The following is a 22,299-nucleotide window of genomic DNA, read 5'->3' as shown; positions in this document are numbered from 1 at the left end:
GTTCAAGAAACCAGTTTTATTTGAGTTTTGTAACAAGGCACCAACAACAACTAAGCCATGTTTAAAGACATACCTTACTTTACCATTGTGATGCTCCTGAAAGGATAAGAATCTTTGATTGCTGCTGCTAGCACAGACAGCTTAAATAAATAAGCCACAATGTACCGGCTGTACACTGAACAAAATGTTTTTGTTACATTATTACAGTGTGCACACCCCAGTGGCCTAATGGATAAGGCACTAGTTTCCTATGCTAGGGATTTTGGGATTGTGGGTTAAAGTCCCATCTGGGGTGAGTTCCAGCAGTGGACTTTTATGAAAGTTGGCTCGCCAACGACTGCTCAGAGTGGTGGTTTTGTAAATTCTAGTATTGGGTTAGACCCCCTTTTGCCTTCTGATCAGTCTTAATTCTTCATGGCATAGATTCAACAAGTTGAGATTATCTGAGTTTTGTGACACAGTGTGTTATCCTGCATTCATCAGAAGATAGGTGCACTGTGGTTTTAAAAGGATGGACACGTTCAAGCTCAGTTGGTACTTAGAGCCCAAAGTTTTCCATTTTGTTTACACCAAATTCTGAATGGCGTGGCAGAAATCGAGACTGATCAGACAACAAAACATCCAATAATCTATTGTCTTGTTTTGGTGAGCCTGTGTGAATTGTAGTCCCAGTTTCCTGCTCTTAGCTGACAGGAGCAGCACCCACTGTGGTCTTCTGCTGCTGTTGAGATGCTCTTCTGCATACCTTGGTCATAATGACTGGTTATTGTACTTCCTGTTGCTTTCCTATTAGCTGAAAGTAGTCTGGCTATTCTCCTCTGACCTCTGGCATCAACATGCTGTTTTTACCCAGAGAACTGCCAAACATTGGATATTTTCTATTTTCATACCATTCCCTGTAAACTCTAGAAACGTCTATGTTTTTGAAATACTCAGACCAACAACCATGCCACATTCAAACTCACTTAACTCGACTTTCTTCCTTATTCTGATGCTCAGTTTGAACTTCAGCAGGTCGTCTTGATCATGTCTACATATCTAAATGCACTGAGTTGTTGCGTTACTTATTAGATTAGATATTTGCATTAATTAGCAATTGAACAGGTGTACCTAACAAAGTGGCCAGGGACTGTACTTAGATGCTAAAGAGTCAGAAAGTTCCTCCAGGAGTTGGTGGAGATCAAAACGGAGCAAAAACAAAACTGAATATTCAAAGGTTTACTAACAATAGTAATAAAGTCTTAGTCTCCAAATGTAATATATTTTAACTAGATGGAAAAGCTGGCCATTGTTCTCTGGGGTTGCATCTTAATTAGTCCTGTTTGTATGCAAAACATGCATGCTGGTGACAGTGAAAAATCTATACATCTGCCAGTTCTCACAATTAAAATGAATGTGTTTGTTAAGGCTGAGTGCAGATGGAAATAATCTCCACAGAAGCACAGAGTTGGCAGATTGAGCTGTGAAGCTACTAATCAATCACAAAATACTTTTGGCTTGAGCCACTAATAATGGGTCTGAGCCATGTCACCAAAAATAAAAATGTTAATTGTCTCTGTATTCTGGTTAACAGGCTGCCTTCTTTACATTCTGCCAACTAAGCGCTTCCCGACAGCGTGAATTAAATATTTAATAAAGGTTCAGCTGTGGCTGCTCGTTGCTTTTCAGCACTGCTATAATGTCACGTCCCTCCAAAGTGCAGCATTCACAGGCTTTAATGCCAGGTAAACACATCATATATCATATAAATAGTTTACATCCAGCCGGTTTATGATGCAAGCAGCTCGAGTTATGAATGTGGGCTTGGAGGTTCACTCCACACTGGTCAGTTATTGTACTGTGCATTAGAAGAATTTCCCTCAAGGCAGGTTTTTTTTTCCTCATAAAGGGACAATAAATAACGTTTTGACTGACCCGGAGCTCAAAATGACTCTAATACGTCTGCAGAGGTTTGATGGCACTGTTGATCAATACTAATAATTCAGCTATTACTTCACCAGGTGCTGATGTGTGTGGTGTTCAAAACTTACTTTGTAGACTTTTGTTTTTAGAAAATGGCGCTGCCTTTTTAAAACATTTTTAACAAGCACGAAAGCACAAAATAACAGAAAAAGACTGTATTCTTCAGACAACGAGGAATAATTTCAACTGGATGTTTGCTCCAGCAACAAAAGAGATAGTACACTCTGTTGTATTAATCCAGCCTTACAATTTCTGTTGTGTTTTTCTTTGTCGAATAAACCCATTTCCACGCAGAGGAGGTATCAATAAGGCAACTCTCTCTGCTCAAACCCTGGAGGTTGTATACAGAAGTGATAGGGAGCTCATGAAAAACTAGATTATGTCCAGTTGTTGTTCCCTCTGGGTAGAATTACTGTGGACCTTGTTATAGTTTGGTTATAGAGGGCATTTTGAACTGCCAGGCTTGGCATTCAATTACACAGCCGTGTAATCTATGGCTCTCTCCGCCTTTCGCTCCCATATACAAGTAAACATCCATGTGCATACGGAGGCTATGACATGCACTGAGATCAGCATTTCTGTTTATTCCAGTACATGTAAGTGTCCTCGAGGGCCTGATAGCAGATACATTTGCAACTAACAGGCCATCTGTGCAATGAACATGGTGTATCTGTACATCCAAACACTTATATAAGGACTCGTTTTCACAGTATGTTGCGAAATCTGCTGAAAGTTGGCGACTTGCACCGATTTTTCTTCTCAAAAACTCGCTCAAATATTCCCCTACTTTGTGCATCTATTGGCAATGCTTTTAAATTTAGGTAATGTACATTTAAGTAATGTACTTGGCATCCTTGCTAGAAAAATGTCCAAAGAGAAAATGGATAGATGGTATGAGCTTCACATCTAAGTGTAAATATTGTTTTCTGTTTTTCTTTCTAGCGGTAAACTAATTCTGAAGTATGCTCGATGAAGTACTTGCAAATTCTTTTTAAAGCTCACTGTGAAGCACAACAGCGTTGAAAGAAACCCTTTAAGCTTTAGTAACACTGAGAGGCAGAATCTCTAAATATCTACGCATTTCTGAGAGACTGAAGAAAAGAAAGCCTTCAGGTTCGCTTTAAGAGTTTTTAACAACCAATACTTGGAGATGCAGAACTGATGAAAAAGTCTTGAACTTCCACTGTTTTTTACTTCAGACAACTTTTTAGGAGGTTTGCACTCCAGTATCTCCGATCATACTTCTCATCTTTCTTGTGTCCAAGGAACCAGACTTGAGCAATAGTTCTCCAGACTTTCTGAAGGTCTTTCAAAGTGTTTCTTTAGACATTGGCTTCTTTTTCACTCACTGTCAGTCCAGAACTTGTTCCCAACCATTTTAAAAGGAATGGCTTTGTTTGTTAAGCCACTTAACTCTGACCTATAAATTATTCAAGCATAAAAAGACTCCTAACTCAATGGATGAACCAGTTTTGTTTTTGTATATAACAGACATCTTAGTGAAGAGCCTATTTTAATTTTTAACTTTGTTATTAGCAGCCTGTCACAAAAACACATTGTTTTCCCATTTCTTAAGTACAATCTATGAAAAATACCAAAGATAACTGTACTAGTATGGTATTTTTGCACCAGGTGATTCCCAAAGAGATATTAAGTAAAAACTTGGTCATACCAAATTCCGACTTTCAAGCTCGTTAGAATTCTACAAATTATGGTTTTGCTTTATATGCTGTATTTACATGTATGTTTACACATGCTTCATTACATCACTGCATCTATTTCCCATTTTCCTTGCAAAATAGAAAGAAGTGGGGGTGGCTCAAGGCTTTTCCCAGTGCTGTAAATTAATCTGAATCTTTTTGACCCAAGAATTACTTTGACGTACTTTTATCTCATTATGCAAAACTCTGGCAATGTTTAATATGAGCTTCCACCATTGGAACAGTATACACAGCTGAAAACAAGAAAAAGAATAACAGGTCCCTGGTAAGAAAGCTAATTAATCCTCAGTGGTTTTCAGTGTAACTCAGCAAAAAGTTGCAAACCACTAATAATTAGCCGATGTAACTGTTGGCCATTACCGTTCACAGTTACAAGGACCTGTGCTGTGCTGAATGGCCATCCATCTGTTCCAGCCTGAGTCAAGGCTCTGCAAACTGTGGTTTCTAAACGACATCCATCTGTTCCTACTCGCTGTCACATCGCCTGATTACAACCCAGCGTGCACTCTGATGAATCCAAGGAGCATGTCCTCGGGTTGCAGCTCAATCGTGTATTTAGTTCAGAATTGCTGGCAGCAGGTGTTTCTTGTGTACTGTGTACTATATGAGAACTGTGTGCCTCTCACCATTGTGATAACTACAAATGGGCATCAGAAAGGAGCTTCCAAAAAGTACTGTGTCAGTTTAAAATGTTTTGTTTTCTCTCTTTTTCCATTTACATTGTGTTTTGAACCTGCTACAGATTCCTTGTTTACACACAACCCTTTCCGCTGCATGTAAATCCAGGTCCTCCTTTTCTTTTCCTGTGTCGTTGTCTCCTGCTTCTCCCAGACGTCACACTCCTCTCCCTGTCACTTTAGGCTTCGGCTGTCAGATGAGAACCCTGGACAGTGGCATCGGCACCTTCCCTCTCCCCGATTCTGTCACCCGGGCCAGCGGTCGCCATATCCCTAAATCTGAATCCAGCCCCGAGGGGGTGACCTCCTCTGAGCTCGATCGGGAGCCTCCCTCTTCTCACCCTGACCCCTCACAACCTGATGTGAAAGTGCCTTCCCTTTCAAAACCCCACCCGCATGTCTCTATGAGCATGGGTCACTCCCTGTCTGACCCCACTGTGACCTGCAGCAACGACAACGCCCGGGACACCCAGAGCCGCCTGCCCAAATTAGCATCCTCAGGTAAGACAGGAATATTAACTGTAAACAAATGCCTCACAACATAGCCTTCTTTTTCCTGTTTGTAGACCCTTTATAGTATTGACCGGTCATTTTAAGTGGAATGGCAACCCGTTGAGTCGAGTCCCCTATGGCATCGCACACAAGTTGTACTCACTGGTGTAGAGTGAATTAGGGCTGTTCGATATAACGATATATATCGGATGACGATATAAAAACGTCAATCGTTTCATTTTACGCTATCGTTTGTTTCGTGGTGTCGCAAAATAAACTGTTTACGGCAATATTTTTTCATTATTTTGATGGTCACTGTATAGTGGCTATATTAATTTCTTAAAGTTCTCTCTTTCTCTTATATTTAATATAACCACACTACAGACAGACAAGCGCTTGTTTTTATGCGTTGTCGTTAGCAACAACGACGGCAAAACCACCGCGTGTCCGCTTGTTCCACATAAACCTTTCACAATAAAGCTCAAGATCCTGTTGAGACTTTTCAAAATAAACTGAATCATGTGAGGTGCTAAAAAATAAACCTTAGACTCAAACGTTAGAACAGGCTTTTCCCCGCAGCACGCTGTGTAATAAGTACTCACAAAGGAAACGCGGCCGTTACAACCTATGTCTAAAAATGTATAGTTTCATGCATCAGTTGAAACACTCGACTCCAGGTACGCGACGCCCAGCTGGAAACACTTCACGCAAGTCGAGCTGCCCGAGATTCACAGAATTTACAGAAAATGTTACATTTTTGTGATTTATATCGTTATCGGACGATAGATGTCTTAACATCGGGATATGAGATTTTGGTCATATCGCACAGCCCTAGAGTGAATCAGATTGACTGCAACATGATGGGAGTTGCATAAATTAGACAGCAGTTACTTACAAACTTTTGCTGAGAGCAATTGCAGTCATCCAGAGCTGGTCTCTGATTGTTTGGAAACAGGTTGCCTTCCAATAAGCAACCTGTTTAATCGTCTTGTGATTGAAACTGTTTCCTTAGAAGTTGAGGGCATTGCACGATCAACCTCTGGGGAACCAGTTGGTTGCTGCTAACTCCTTGCATTCGGTCACCAAATGTAAAAGAAAAAAATCAATGCAAACATTGGGCACCCACCAATTTTTCCTAAATGGAATGAGGTTGTAGTCCTGAATGGAAATCTGTGGAAGATTTTTTTGAAACAGCAGAGATGGCGATTGCCCAAAAAGGCCAACTGTTTGCTTTGAAACAGTCAAAGTGGAGAATACACCCAACTAATCGTGTTGTTACACTGACATGAGTGCATCGGTATTGGATTAAACACCTAACCAAAATATCAGTCAAGTAAATATGGCTGGCTAGTTTGTGAATCTCTTGGATGAATATTTGATTCATAGTTAATCTGCCTTTCAGGCCAAATGAACAAATCCACTACAATGACAGCAGTTTCACTTCTGAAGATTTTCCTTCAATGTTTCAAGTGATGGTTGATGATTTTCTGCAGTATGTCTACCTGTAGTCACCCTAGCTTGTGCATTCACTTGTATAAGCATTACATTTACAACTTGCAGTGCTTCATAAATCAAAGCAAAGGTGCCAGCCTCATTTATATCTTACAGATAATAGATGTCTGGCTTTATTAATCTAATATATCACTGATACTCATCAGTGCTTTGTACTGTTAGCTTTGTACAGCACTTTTTTTCTTTAAATTAACTTGAAGAGCATCAGAGCTGCCAGGATGTGGCACCACAATAGAAAGAACAGTGCTTTTCATTGGTCTTTTCAGGCTACTCATGTTTTCCATCGAGGTCACAGTGGAAATAAATTTAAATCCATGCCTGTAAACGTTACCGTTATCATGTTTGATGGACAAAAAGACTAGGCTTGAAAGCCTCAGACAGCTTATTTACCTTTCAGGAAGTTAAGTGAAGTATTGAATGTCACTGTACTTTATGTTAATGCATTTTCCTCCTGACTGCTCAAGGGCTCCCGAGGAGCAGACAAGAGGAAGCCGTTTGGTTTATTGAACTCTGATTAAAAGAAGAACCTTGTTTGTTCAGCTAATTCAGAGACTAATGCATCAACACTGACATCTGATACTCAGTTGAAATAGTAGAAAGCCATACACTCCCATGCCCCGAGGAAAACCAACAAATGCAATTAGATAGGCGCGTCACTGCAGCCATAGATCATAAAGCACCTTCTGCCTCGGCGTCGGCCGTGATGCACGGCAGAACTGCGGAGGGTAGCATGCAATCAGATGGCTAATTAAACTACAATAACATGCAGGGATGAGCGCTCACACCCGGAGATTTATGCTTACAAGACATTAGGCGGCATCTCGTTCACCCCAGTGCTGCGGTGGCACTGCAGAGGCAGGAATCTGAGGCATAACTGCAAACATAAAGTGGCTCCTGTTGAGTCTTCCCTGTGAAACAAGTTGATTAGGAGAGCCTTAACAGTAAGCTGTGCGTCTTTATCACAGGTTTTACCTCTTTGTCCTTTCCTTCATCATTATAAAAAAATCAAAAAAAGTAAAGGATACCTGAACAGACAGAACATCTGTCACATTGTTTGTTTCGTAATGGATGAGAGGAAGAAGGGGAAAGGACTTTTATGATCTCCATGCAGATTTCTCAGATGGAGACAGAACACGAGCCAAAAGCAGCCCGTTATTGTAATGCAGCTGAAAGAGAGGTTTCTGAATGCAAGACAATTAAACTGGCGTCTGACAGCACTGGGTAGAGTGATAATAAGACGGCCCGACGTCATTTGGGGACGACAGCTGAAAGCTGTTCTGTTGGCTGCCAGGAGTCGTGGATGGAGCAGTCACAGGGTGGACGCTGTTAATGTTTCATTCAGATATGCGAATGGGAAATGGGTTTGTAGCCAGCTGGATGGGTTTCGACTGAATGGATGTACAAGATGTACTCATCCCGTGTTTCATCAGCCTGTCAGCTCAAGGAGAAATTGCCACGAGAGTTACAGTGGTCTTTCCCTGCTCCACTCCCACGTCTATCTGCCCTACATCCAAATATGTTGCAGTTTCTAGTTTATAAGTAAAAGTTCTTTTTGATTGTCGCTCTGAAGTATTTGACTGTTCCTCAAATGACTGTGGTGGTAGACTTCTGACTTGCTAGCTTTATAGCTGTTTCTCCTGTTTGTGCAGTAGCATCTAGCTGGCTAGCAACCCATTCCGCTTCTGTATTGTTGCTGAACAGCCTCTAGTTGAATTATTACCACTTTTTGGCAGCAGTGGCACATTACACCCTATCAGGCACATCGATTAGCACAGCAAATATATAAATTTTAAGAGAAAAAGTAGTTGCATAACCTATTTGATCACTTATAATTTAATGACTTTTCAAATACTCAAAAATCATGCGTGTATCTAGTTGCCAGTGGATATTCCACGCTCTGTTTGCACAGGTAATCCACTTGGTCATATGTTAGTTCGGATCTTGTTGTAAAATTCAGTGGTCATTGTTCGCCACATCACTTTCATCACCTTCATCACCGTCTTGTCATGTTTGTTATAAACCTCCTGCCTCATTTCTCTTTTATATCCCTCGATTTCTAGATGCAATCCAGACAAAGAGGTTGAGTTTTTGTGCCCCACGCAGCAACATCTCAGGTTCCACGGAGGACAAAGAGACAGAAGCAGAGAGGAAGATGAAATCCAAGGACCATGATATGCCGGGCGTAAGTCGTTTACATTACACTTAGTCAAAGTTGACATATTTGTGGTTCTTAAAGGGACTCTAGAGATACCCAGACACTGTCTCAAACTTTACACAGTTTCAAAGATGAAATTCTTTCATTAGCTGCAGAGTTGAAAATGGTCTTTGCTTGTTTTTGAGTAATGAGGTAATAAAGTGGTGGCCACACACTAACATTTTTCCCACTAATGTCACCAGGGAGGCTGTATACTTACCAACTGTTGGGGGTAACGTGTTGTGAAGGAGCTTCTTAGAAATATCTGTTTTTGTTGCAGTTAATTACTTTTGAATTAAGCAGTTACAGTTTTTTAATGCGTTTCTTCAGCGCTGCTAAGCTAGTGAGATGGCAGAAAAGACAGCCTTTTCTTCATGGAAGTATTCACTTTATTTTGAATATATAGTTGAAAGGAGACAATAACTGCATCCCAGTGAAATGCAGTGTGCGTGTGTTGAGAAGAATAATGATGGCCGTGCTGCAGCTACACAGCATCAGTGCCATCTTTTAGGTCAGCTGAAACTGTCACTCCAAAGGGGATTAATTAGCTTGTTGCTGATTATGTGGTAGAGGAGAATACATTCAGATGTAGAAGTCCGGTAGGATATACTCCGATCTGACAACATAACCAACATGCACAAGCTAATTATTACCTTTATTTAACCAGTAAGTCCCATTGAGATCAATGAAATCTGGCCAATATCTACAGCATGATGTGCAGTGTACAGATACTCACACCATCACTTCACTGGTTAAAGTGTGTTTAGGATCAGATGTTTCTGCAGTTAGTCCATGTCCAAGGTGCACAGGAAGAAAATGAAAAGAAAAAGAGTAACCCAGAAGTACTGTAGACTTTACTCTCCTCAGCAGGTAAGATCACACAGGCCCAGAGACTGGTCTGCAACCTCGTGGCAACCTCCAGTCATGAGTGAAAAATGCGTATTCTCCTCACTTACGTTTCAGAAGGCTTTTTATTTGACGGTTAATAGTCTCTGTTTCTGGTTTGTGTCACACCTTTCACAGTTTCACTACCATTTAGCAAGTAGTTGAGGAGTGCTTGCAGACTAGTTGGCAACTGCAGCAACCACTAGAGACCAAAGCAATCAAACGGAGGTTACTCCCCAAGCACAGTAAACCTCTTTGCAACTAGTTTCACCTAGAAAGCAACTTCCAGCAGCCAATTGCCAACGAAGTTATTCTTGGTTGCCAGGGGGGTTGTCAACCAAACTCTAGACCTGTGTGACTGAGGCCTTATAGACCTGGGATTCAAATAGTGCTTTTCTAGGCTTACTGACCGCTCCAAGCACCTTTAAACTACAAGACACATTAATATGCACTAATGCAGTGCCTTATTACATGCTGTTTAGGTGCTTTAGCACCACATCAGGGGCATTTACAGGGTTAGTATAGTTGCTAAGGGGACACTTTGACACTTTGGGATTGGGATCTATGGCTCCCAGCCGGTCTCCAGGCCTTTGTGACTCTGTAACATTACCGACTGTTTTATAATGTTGCAAATAACTTTTAAAAGTAAGCTTTCTCAAAACTGTAGGTATCTACATATGAATAACTAAATTTGCTACTGAGCTAAAAAAGAGAGAAGCTTAAACACCACTTTGCTTTGCAAAAAGTTAACTTAGTCATGAGGGCTATATTTAAAGTTTTTTTCCTGGTATCTTCTCTGTGCAAAAACCAGACTGCATAATAGCGCTCGTATGGCTTTGAAGGCGCTTTATGTCTCTGTTTTAAAATGACTTTTTTGCTGTCTGTGAATAGGAAAGAGCCTTGCGAGTGTGCACGTACTCAGGCAGCAGCAGCGACACTGAGACTGAACCCGAGGGGACGGGAAGCACTTTGGGCTCGCCGCAAAAGACCCTGATCAACAGAGCTAAGAGGAATGACTCAGGTGTGGTTGAAAGTTGTAGTCGCTGAATCTTTCATGAAGCTTCCTCAGTCGTTATCTTTTGTAGAAGTTGGATCAAGTTTAACAAAAAAATGTCTTTTTTGTGAACCTGTTTCCTGCGTTTCCAGTCGAGCAGAATGAGGACACCCTGAAGAGAAGAAGTGTGGAAAAATCCTTGTCAATCATGGACTACTACCAACACGACATGTTCTCGCACCTGGAGAAGGACAGCAGGAAGATTTCGCAGTACAACCTGCTGCACAAGGAGTCGGCCCTTGATGGAAAAGCAGGAGACAGGCTCAGTGTGAGTATTCAAACTCCTCATTGTTTCCCTGCTAATCAGATTCGCTCATTAACAGCTGTTTTACAGGCTTGCTGCCGATTCCCATCAAGCATTTTATTCGTGTTAAACCTTCCTGTCCAGGAAACCATCCAGTAGGTCACTTTCTAAGTGTTTAAATTTGGAGGGGGAATGTTCTGTATATTAATAGTTATTATTGATTAGTAGGCCTCAGAATACCATTAGAAAGAGAAAATGCACTACGCCCTGTGTTTGTTGTTCTAGGATAAATCAATTGGCTCTTAGCGTAGCCCAAAAAGAGGCACTTTAAAGTGTTAAAAGCCATGCAGCTCCCAGATGTATGCTTCTTTATGCAGCATAAAGAGGATGAGTATTGAGTCAGAAAAACGGTCCCTGACCTCAATGAAAGTCTTCCCAGGATGGAAGATGCATAATTTTGCTTTCCTTGCAGCGGAGGAAGAATAAATTGGACCGTTAGGATTCTCATATGTCGCAAACTTCGGCAAGGAGACTCCTCAGATGGTCAGACTCCCGAAGCACAAGAGCTCTTTCAAAGTCACTAAAACTCCAAGGGTTTTTCTTTTTTCTTCCCGCTGGAGTTGTTTGCGCTTCCAAGGTTTTTCTCTTCGGCCGTTTGGAATCGTTTGCAGATTTTCACAGAAAAAATCCGCCTAATTGCTTTCGATCGCCTCACCCTCTTGTGTCAGCGGGTATTTGCCTACAAGTATTTAACGCTGCTGAATGACAAATTAGAATCAGAGACCATGAAATGGCCTGCAGCCTGCAATATGCCGGCTCTGTGGGACAAACTCTCTTACAGTGCGCCTGCCCCAGCAGCAGCAGCCCTGACATAAAAATCCATAATTTTTTTTAAAAAAAGGCCTGACTCAACACGACTTTTTAAGAAAAACTGTTGTCTATTAGAGATGGGGGAGAAAAATCTCAATTTATGGTGTGGGCTGGTTCTCGACCTCTGAAGTCATCTTGGAATTTAAAATGGTATCAGATCGAATCTATTTGTAATCATTTACACCCACAAATTAGAATAAATAAAGCATTTTTTTGAATTTAGATCTCATTCCCACCATTAAACACTCAAGTTTTGTTGTGCACATGCAGCCTCCATCTGAACCACGCTGCAGATTATTATGACAAATTGCAATGGGGGTAGGTGATGCAGTGAGTCCAGGGTGATTCAGCAAGTAAACACACACCCGAGTGTCCTGAGAGCGGCACTCGAGCACAAATGAATCCCCCTAAGCTCCGAGGTCAGTTTGCTGACTCTGCCAAGTCAAGCAAAAGCAGCGTTTCGATCAAGTATTACATTATTGTACAGAGGCCGAGTCGCCATTTAACGAAGCAAAGTTCAGCGACTCCACTCGAACTACAAGCGAGGAAACAGAAAGAGAGAGATTTCTGATTCCGATGCGAGTCCCGGTGGACAGGCAAAGCATCGAATGGGAAGTTTTTGAAGCGGCGCTGTGCGACCAAGCTGCAAGCACAGCTCCATTAGCCCACACGCAACGGACTCAAACAGGACAAGCAAGGCTGTGTTTGTCTCATCCTCAGACCTGCCTGTCATGTAATTGGATGCGCAAGGCTACGTTTCCCAGTTGAGCGTTGGCTTGCAACACTTACAGGGACTGCTGCAATAATGTGAGGTCAGAAGTTCAACCCCTGAAACACCCAAGAAGCACGCCTTGTCAGAGTGAAACCCGTGAAAACTTGCTGTCATAAAGCTGCTCAACTTTCTTTAAAAAGCTGCTTAGTATTGTTTCACAGCTGTGAGATTATATTACTCTGTGGATGTGCCTAATTCTAATATTCACGTGTTTTTGAGCACGTACTTTAGGACCAAAGCTGCAATGGCCCCAAATGCAGTTTATCAATAGGCCTACATTGTACAGTAATACACCGATAATGAGTGTTAGCTATTACCACTTGGGAGTAATGGCTTTGTGTGTCTAGCATTGGAAATATACTTTTTCTTAGGTACATATAGTATCGTAAACTTACAGTTTTTAGACAAAGCACCAATAAAAACCCAAAATACCAATAAAAAAGAACAGCTGTAAAATTTAACCTGTAAAGTTTGACTCCACCTTACTACTGCTGCATAGTAAATTTACTTACTCCGATGGGAACCCACTTACTGAAGCATCCTATCGCACTGTGTACGTTTGCTGTGATTTTACTAGCAGCTAATTCCACTGATTTCAAACCTCTGCGTTAAAATAAGCATTCGTGTCGATAATAACCTTATTCGTCAGCCGTGAACCGGCCGTAATGATGGATGACTGCTTCTGAACCCATTTACCCCGCATTATTCCTCTGAAAAAGACAATCTATCCGAGTGTCATCGCCTCCTCACCCCTGGCTGTGCACGTCCACACCTGTGCGGCCGCTCTCCTTTTGTCGTGGCTCGGGAGCATTTGACTGTCACCGGCTTTAGTTTGGGGAAGTTTGGTGGCTGGTAGCGGGCCTGTGTCAGAGCCCCGTGATTTAAGCGCCTTTAATAACCTTTCACAAACACTCAGGAGAGTGATGTAAAGCTCAGCGGCTCCCATCAGGGCCCTCACAGCCCGTGCTGGCCTCCCATTCATCATCCTGACAGCACCTGACAGCCCCGCTAACGGCGGCCCCCGCCCCCTTCTCCTTTCTATCCTCTCCTTCCTCCCAGTCTCTCTTTCTCCCACGTGTCTTTGCCTGTCTTCCCCTTCAGTTTTGCCCCTCTCTATTTCTGTCTCCCATACAACTCTCTTTGTGTTTCTTCCCAGTTGACTTCGCCTGCTTTCGCTCTAAACAGGTTTCCTTTGTCTCCTTCTGTCTTGTTTTTGTCCTCCTTGAACTAACTCTTGTGCTTTTATTGCTTACTCATTACTTTCCCCCCTTTATTTCCGCACTTTGTTTGGGATATTGCTGCAGGAAAACAGCATCAGAACTTGTGCCAAGGTGTGGCATCGGTGATATTCCTGTGGCCCAGGTCCAAACAAAACCCTGCCGTGTAGCACAAATCAGCAGACTCCTCAAGTGTGGAACAGCTTGTTACCTTGGGCAGTAATTACATGGCGAGGGTTAGGGGAACATTTCAGTTGACATGCAGTTTGAAATAAGGCCGCTAGATAACCAAAACTGCATCAGTGTACAAATAAATATCAGCAGCAGGAATATGCGATTCCCCCTCTGTCACTGTCAGGCTGATAGCATCGCCAGAGTCAGATGGAAGAGACCCCGAAATAGAAAGCGAGAAGCCGCCATCGCGCTTCCACCACACTGGCCCGCGATCAAATTACTCGCGCAGTGGTGACAGCAAAGACAACACATAGCCTGAGACAATAAATAAGTTATATTAGCATTTCCCCTCCCACCACCACTGTTGTCCTCATTGTAAAGTAACCCAGACTCTACGATCACACGATATCACGGACACGAAGTTGCTGAAATTCTGTCAGCAACAATAGAAAATGAGTTTTCCAATTACTTCTCCCTCCAAACTTTTCTCAAACCTGACACTGACCAAACTTGTGATTTGTTGCCTCCTTTCAGCGCAGTTCACACTGAATACACTTTCACGTCATTGAAACTGGCCATGAATAGTTTCTAATAACCATTCAACACCCAGCTTGATGTCTGTCCACAGCTGCTCTGATTTTCTTGCAGATAACATGGGGAAAAAATTGTTTTGTTAGTATTAACACAAATCTCGCTTCATAATGCCTCCATGTGCTGAATGCAGATCTGCTTCTATTAATGTTTTTTTCTCATCACATCCTTTCGGCAAACTTAAATGCCAGCAGTGGACTCGTTGCTTTCTTTTGAGGATGAACAAATAACATCTATGTCAAAGTCCTTGAGCTCTAAATCTTGGCTCGTGGTGACAGGAAGGTTTGCTAATTGGTTTACAGTGCAGATAATAATATCTGTCATCTTATTGCAAATTATATCTTTACTGAAAAAGTCAAAAGAAGCAAGTCAATTCTCTATATACATCCATGTTAAAAATGCACAACTTTACAGGAGAAATAAACATGTTTGCAGCCTGTTACGAAAATTATTTGGATCTTTATAGCTAATCTCACCTTTCACAACAACTGTAAACTAGATGAGTGCTCCTTTAATCCATCCATTTTAATTGTATTAAGGTTCAAGGTTATGCAGTATTAAAGCATCATCTACGTCTAAATATATAATGATGAACCATGAATGTACATACCAGCATAGCCATATGTTTGACACTCACTGATACGTCAGTAAATGGCAGTCGTTGCAATTTTTAACCTCAGAGTTTACTTCTGGACCAACTGCTTTGCATCAGCTGCTTTATTAAATAGAAAAAAATGAATAATATAGTTATAAATATGCACTGATTAGTGTGTAATTATGTTTTCTAACAAACTGCAACTGCAGACTCAAGATATGAGGCGTCATGCCAATGTTTTATTATATGAGAACGTGTCCTCTTCACCAAAGAAGCAAAAACGCAAAAGAAAGAGAAAACGCGTTTGCATTTTAATAAAATGTTATCCTCAAGCCTTATCTCCTGAACACTAACACACAAAAACAGCTGGTTATAAGCTAACATTATGCCAGCTAATGTTAGGCTCGAGAGTCCTAAAAATCACACTTTCCCTCTGATAACAGTTTGATTACATTCTCAAATCCTAGGTGAGTTTAGTCACTAAGCGTCCAAGTCCAATCCAATAGAAGACAGTTTCACTAATGTCAGATAATAGAAGCTAACGGTGGCTAATAGAGGCTAACAGCGACAAAAAAAGGCTGCACTTACTGACAGAAAAGTTCACACGCCCTAAACAGCTCATCTCAGCATCACTGTCACTAGACAGAAGATTCTTCATTGTCAGTATCCCAGCATAACAAAATTACCGACAATAAATACCATATTTAAACATAGTTTACTGACTAATTTACAGATACATGAGGGTTGTAATGCACTTTACATGAGTTATTTTGCATAATATAAAATCCACATAAGGAGGTGTGTTCTGAGGGGTAGGAAGTGAAACTGCACATGAGGTTCATGCATAGTTACTGTGTTCAGATGGGGAGGAAACTGTGTTTCAGTCGGTCTGTATGTGTTTGGATAGTTTTAAAGCGCCTGCCTTATTCATAGGAGCCTGAACAGATAGCGTCCGTGGTGTGTGTTGTCTTCATGGTTTTGCTTGGCCCTCTTTATGAAGCGAATTATTTTGTTTTTGTTTGTGCTGCTTTCACAACATGCTGGAGGATGTTTGTGTCACCTTTGGTGCAGCTACCATACAAGGCTGTCATGCAGGCTATGAGAATGCTCTCTGTTGTGCATGTGTAGAAGGTTATGAGCAGCTGTTGGGGCGGTTTGACTCTCATCAGCCTCCTTAGAAGGTAAAGCCATTGTTTTGCCTTACCTGTGGCTGCTGATGTGTTCTCATTCCAGGAAAGGCGACCCCCCTCCCCGGGAACTCCAAGATGGCAACTGTTACTAGCTCCATCTTTTATTTATAGAGTGTGGCTATTACAAGTTCGGTCATTAAAAGCTACTAAGTATAGCAGTGTGCATACAATTAGTTTGACTTCATGAGAAATCTGAAGGATTACAAATCTAAAGCATAGACGTGTAACATCTGTACGACTCAGAATATTAAGGTAAAAAAGGAAAAATACATAACAGCAGGGGAAAACGAGAAAATGTTTCTTGCTTGAGCCTTAATAAAAGACCCTTTCACTCAGCTTTTGTAGCAAGCAGGTCTGCTGAATTTGAGTTTAGACATCCTATTACTGGCATGTGATGCAGAACCAATTGCTGATTCGGGCCCTCGTGTTTTCAAGAAGGAAGCTCTCACTGAGATGTCCGCCTGGAGCCTGAGTTATGTGTGGAGCCATCATTTTCGCTGCGCCCGCAGGTGGTACAGAGACCTGCACCGGGAAGCTTCGATCTGCTGGTAATTGTGTTCCTCCGAAATCAAACCCAATCAGTGATAGTACAGCCACCCTCCCTTTCTTTTCTCTCCTCTTGTTTCTGACGAATGGAGGCTGGCTGAGAGAATCAGCATCTGAGGACTGTTTTTCACTGTCGCGCAGCTAATCACAGATTCACGTTGTGCACTCTTTTTTTTTGCCCCCAGGCCGTTTAACGACAGTTCTTTTCTTTTTTGTACAGCTGACAAAAATCTGACACAAAAATAGGAAAGCTATGAAAAAGCACACGTGGGTGTCGAATTAAAACTCGTCCGGTCTAATCTGCATTCAGCACCTGTTTTTAATTTGGAAGTTAACCTCCGCACCTGCAAAAAAAAAAAAAAAAGCTGCTCCGGTGTGTCAGATGTGAGTCACACGTCACCTCTGGGCACATTTTTCCTTTAATATTTCTTTTGATTCCGGCCTCTTTACAAATTTATGACGACTCCGCCTCCCAACAAAGGTCACTGTGCAGATTAATGGGCCTCGATGGGATGTTAGGGTTTTGTGTTGATCCGGCATCGGTCACAATATGAGGTGATTACTTTCATTTTTAGCCTTCCTGTTTAACTTTTCAGGCATTTTCTTTTACATTTGCATGTTTAAAACTCTTCCAGGATTTGATGCTCTTATGAGACATGCTGCATTTAGAGGCAAATTATTTCCTCTCTTCCCTCTCAATCCTTTCCTCATCATGACATAGTTTACACCTGGGTTGGCATGTGAATGTAATTAGGTTGTTAGTAAGAGAACAAACTGAGAAGACTTCACTAATGTTTCACTATAGAGCAGTGACACCCCTGTATCGAGCACGAACAGCCTGCTATGTCTCACAGAAAGAAATACCGTTTCAGCGGTATGTCATTTAGTCAGTAAGCTGTCACTGCATACATCTACAGAAGCACCACATCACCAAACGTGGAATATTTTGATAAGATAAGAGATGAGGCTACTTGATAAGGAGAAAAACATCCTAGATCAGGCTGCAGCAGAAGAGAGAAGAAACCCTAAATGGGCACACTTCCATTACATACAGACCTTAGAATGAATTAAAAATATAAATAATTTAAAAAAAAATTAAAATAAGCTGTTCAATCAATGGTTTAACAGACAACAGGACTAATTAATTAATTAACAGCTGTGCTTACATAAAGGGACACTATACTTCCTGCTACAGTTCAAAATCACGTGACTTCAGCTTCTTGTACATTGATGGTACGAGCCTGCGCACTCCTGCTCTGTGGCTGGAAATGTCAACCCTGTGGACTAGACTAACAGCAACAGGCTCATGTGAAACTTTCACCCTACAGTATATTAATTAGGCTGAGATATAGCAGCATTATGAACATAGACATTTTTACAGAGTAAACAAAAAAGGTGAGCTAATGTCTCCTTAGGTCGCCCACTTTTACATACTGTTAAATCAGAAATAACCAAATTAAACTTTTCTCGTTGTGGCCTCTTTGATAAAAAGAGCTTGCTTTATGACTTATTCGATCAAACCCTTTTGGTTTTTATTTAGGTGGAACTTTTGTAATAAAGGCTGTGAAAGCATGTATTTATGGCTAAGTAAGACAAATGTGATTACTTTTTCAGTGCGATAAGAGGCAGATGAGACCTTCATATTAAGGGGAACTTTTAAAGATCTCTGTGTGTGCGTGACCCTTGCAGTAAGAGTTTGCATGGGCCAAATTGTGCTAATAAAGTTCAGTGGTGTATGTGTTTGTGCTCCTTGTGTGAACTAGTTCTGGATTTATGTCCGAGGGGAGATACAGCTCGCAGCTAAATGCTAAACGGTCCAGGTTTGGAGGGTCCCTAGAGGTTGTCCAGCCCCTGCAGCTACTCCTCTGTGTACTTACCCCTGCAAAAAGCACCTATGAAGATAGCTGCTGTGCTCCCAGGCTCGATTTGTTGCAGAAATAAAGTTGTTTACAGCCTCTGAGGGGGTGTTTTGTTGCTGAGGGGTACAGTAACTAGCTTGTTAAAGTGTCTTTTGAGACACGCATTAAAAAGATACTGGGAAGCAGGTACATTATGAATAAGAACAGACTATTTTTAGGTGTATGTGTTGTGTTCCTTTTCCTCTGAAGGGATTATTTTACTCTGTGATTGTGTGGCAATGGGTCATATGACAGTGAAGCAGACGGCTAATGCATGCTTTTACAGTTTTTGTAGCTGAGTTGGCTAAAGGTGTGTTTCTTGGTCCGGCACATTTTGGCATCAGCTAAGAGATGAAACCACTCCTGCTAATTGAAGCAGTGTCAACAAACAGCAGCTTTTTTACTAATGTATTCCTACAAAGCAGATGGTCAGAGGTAATGCAAAAGAAATAATAACGTTGAATGGCACAGTTAATGTAGCAGGAAGAGTGCCGAGGGGACCAAATTCCCTGCGATGAATGCCTGCCAGCACCCAAGACGTACATTTGGTCGTTGAGCGTGAAAAAAATCTCAATATAGATCACTGTCATACTCACTGTTGTTAGAGTAGAGGCAGGGCAGTGCAAAAGTTCACACTGCAGCATTTACCGTAATATAAACTAGCGTGTATTTGCTCTTCATTAACAGACGTTCCTTTCTCTCTGCAGAAGGAGATTCCCATGGAGAAGATGCCCGTCAGCGCAAGCCAGCCGCTCTCTCTCGACTTCTCTTTGGAGTCCTTAAACAAGCTGAATCAGAGCAGCTCCAGCAGCCTGTACCCGGACACGGGCTCGGGCGGCCGCAGAGCTGACTGCCACGCCGACGGGGGGAAGAGCGGGGAGAGCTGTTTCAAAGGAGAAGAGGCCTCGTCCTCCTCCAGTTTCACGAGCAGGCCCGGGGTGGATCCCGTGGGCTCCCTTAGCGACTCGCTGTACGACAGCTTCTCTTCCTGCACCAGCCAGGGATCCAACGAAGTCTGAAAAAGCAGGGCTGCAGAGATGGAGTCCAGTTTTCAAGACATTTCTCTTCCATCTTTGGACTCCTCAAGTCTTTCTTTGGGTTTCAAATTCTGTCCTTCTTATTGGAAATCATGCCTTGATTGGCTGGAGGTTGAACGACACAGTGGACCTATGGAGTGGATTTTTGGGTAGATTACATCTGTTTTTCTAGGGGATTACCCCTAACAGGGTTGGGCGATACATTAACATTTTCTGCAACATCTCCACAACTAATTATTTTGGCAAACTGAGGTACACCTTAGCATCTTAAAGCAGCCATTCCCAAATTAAAAATATATATTAATTAAAAGACTATCAATTTGAAGTGGCATCGTTTTGGAAAACCAACATTTTAAAAAGTTTGTATTTATTTATTGTAAACGCCCAAACTTTGGGAACCACAGATGGGATAACAACAACTCTATTAAACAATTAGGGTAGAAAACCAGGAACATTTGGCATGTCAGTGAAAAACTAAAAACACCTCCTTTGATATCTTTGTACAGCTTTCCAGAGCTATTGCACTTTAGAGTTAATTATTTACAGCGACATTATAAAAGGTGGACGTAGCTTCCGAGTATAACACAATAAATAAAGAAATAAAGCCAACGCAGAAGTGCCTTAAACCTGCATTATTTTTTAATAACCACCAGGGAATGCAGACCTGTAGTTCCAGAAAGACTTGTTGTCCTGTAGAAGTCTATGGGAAAATAACCCAGAGACAACAAAAGTAAACACTTTTGTGATGAGTTTATTAGCTCTCTTGCTTAATTTGGGTCATACTCAGTAAATATTTAAGTCCATTCTGTACATTCTTTGAAGTTTAACGATTATCCGGGGAGTGCCATGTCCATCGCTCGTCAACTGCAGTTTAAAAACATCGGAAGTTTGAACTTCTGAAACCAATGGCTGATGTTACCATAGCCACGTCCATCTTTTATACCGTCTACAGTTGCAACGCAGAAAATTAGCAAACTAAAACGCCCAAAATCTCCCGCAATAATACAACCACCAATCATCTGAGCCGGTCACTAGCCTATCGCCCAGCCCTAAACACTAGTTTGTGTTTATTTTCTTCTTTTTTCTCAGCCTTGCAAAAATGTCTTGGTTTTGGTTTGGATCTGCTCTTGATTTCCTCTCAACCTTCAGCTAATCTTGAAAAGACTTGTCTTAGTTACAGCCCTGCCATGAAAGGACGCGTGCCAGTCCTCTCTGCCTACAACAACAAGCACTTAGAAGAGCTACAGACGAGAGGATGAATCCTCAACCTAAAAAAGAAAAGAAGAAAAAACAGGACTTTTAAAGGTTTGGCTTGGGTGTGGTGGACTGGACAGCAATACACGTTTGTATCATTAGTGACCACCCCTCCTCCTCTTCCTCCCACCATGCTGGGGTACTTCTTATCATTGCACTGTAACAAATACTGTACAAAGATGTGTAAAATAAAAGAAAACACGACAAGCAGAATGGGCAATATTTGCATAAAACTCCATTTTTGAAACTCTTTTAAAACCCAAGGTGTCATTTAATGGATTGCTGCTATGTACAACGCCCATTGAAAAGTTACCCCCCCCCCCCCCCCCCCCAAAAAAAACCCACCTGATTCATCTTTGTCTACTCTCTTGAAGCAATATTTTTCAAAGAAATAATTAAAATTTTCTTTATTTTTTAGTCATTTTTTATCATTTTAATCTTGTTGTGTTTTTCCTTAAGCAGTTAAACACCCAGTGGTGGCAAACTATCTCCGCAGCTTCTCTAACGAGGACGTTTCCACATGGTACATGAATTAATGAGACCAGGTACAGATAAAACAAGCAAATATAAGGTGTCGTCGCCCGTAGCTCAGGGAACATACTGGACTAAAGTCGATTGTAAAAATGAAAACGCAGCCATCGGGAAAGCGTAGACAAATGGCTCTCCAAGCATCCAAACGTAGTCTCATGTAGCATAACACACCCAAACTCTCCAAAACCTCAGCTTTCCTCTCGTGGCTGTATATTATGTTGTATATATTAAGAAAATATAAGTTAATATCAGAACGGGCATTGCTGATCGATATATATGCAAGTAAGAACAAAAAGAAAGTAAAAAGATGTAAATTGTTTGCCAATCGTTCAACCTGTTTTATGTCTGCTGTTTGGCGTCTTGTGTTTTCTTTCGGGGGTTCTTCTTCTTCTTCTTCTTCTTGTTTTTTAAAAAAAGTAAAAATATTATTTTGATCAATAAGAGCTAACGCTAAAATGTTTTTTTATCACTTTATTTTAAAAGACATATTTGAACTTTAGGTGGACTTATGCCAAATTTCTCTCTGGAATTTGACCAGCTGGTGCTAATCAACAGAGCCGACTGTGTGTTTTCGATTTTTCTATGAAACTGTTAATATTGTATGAAGAGAGTCTGAAGAGGACTTGTGTATTTTTCTAGGTGTCCAGTATTTATACCCACATTTTGTACTGTCAGACTGTAGTGTGATTGTCATACTTCACCTCTTTCCTTAAACCTTCCTTTGTAAAGAGAAAGTTACCAGCAGTGTTACTTTGGTAATTAATATTATTGTTATTATTATTATTACTGTGTGCAATTTGTCTGTTACACTAGACTTTAATGCTATATTTTATGTAACTATTTCCTAAATAAATACGAGAAACTATTTCCTATTTCAAGCTGA

The 22,299-nt window shown here is 41.3% G+C and overlaps 1 protein-coding gene across 4 annotated transcripts in view; it reads left to right on the top strand.

Annotated features, from left to right (window-relative positions):
- The window catches only part of LOC134621347 (nck-associated protein 5-like), a 182,878-nt gene extending 160,579 nt beyond the window's left edge, over positions 1-22,299 (top strand). For all 4 annotated transcript variants that reach the window (XM_063467798.1, XM_063467799.1, XM_063467800.1 and 1 more), the window contains 5 exons: positions 4,544-4,861; positions 8,425-8,546; positions 10,335-10,464; positions 10,590-10,765; positions 19,302-22,299. In XM_063467798.1, coding sequence (XP_063323868.1) covers positions 4,544-4,861; positions 8,425-8,546; positions 10,335-10,464; positions 10,590-10,765; positions 19,302-19,613 — 1,058 coding nt within the window. In that variant the 3' untranslated portion in view covers positions 19,614-22,299. The remainder of the gene's footprint in view (positions 1-4,543; positions 4,862-8,424; positions 8,547-10,334; positions 10,465-10,589; positions 10,766-19,301) is intronic.

The sequence above is a fragment of the Pelmatolapia mariae genome, linkage group LG23 (assembly GCF_036321145.2).
Source record: "Pelmatolapia mariae isolate MD_Pm_ZW linkage group LG23, Pm_UMD_F_2, whole genome shotgun sequence".
Lineage (NCBI taxonomy): Eukaryota > Metazoa > Chordata > Actinopteri > Cichliformes > Cichlidae > Pelmatolapia > Pelmatolapia mariae.
Note: the sequence above shows the minus strand (reverse complement) of the source record. Positions and strands in the feature narration are given on the sequence as shown.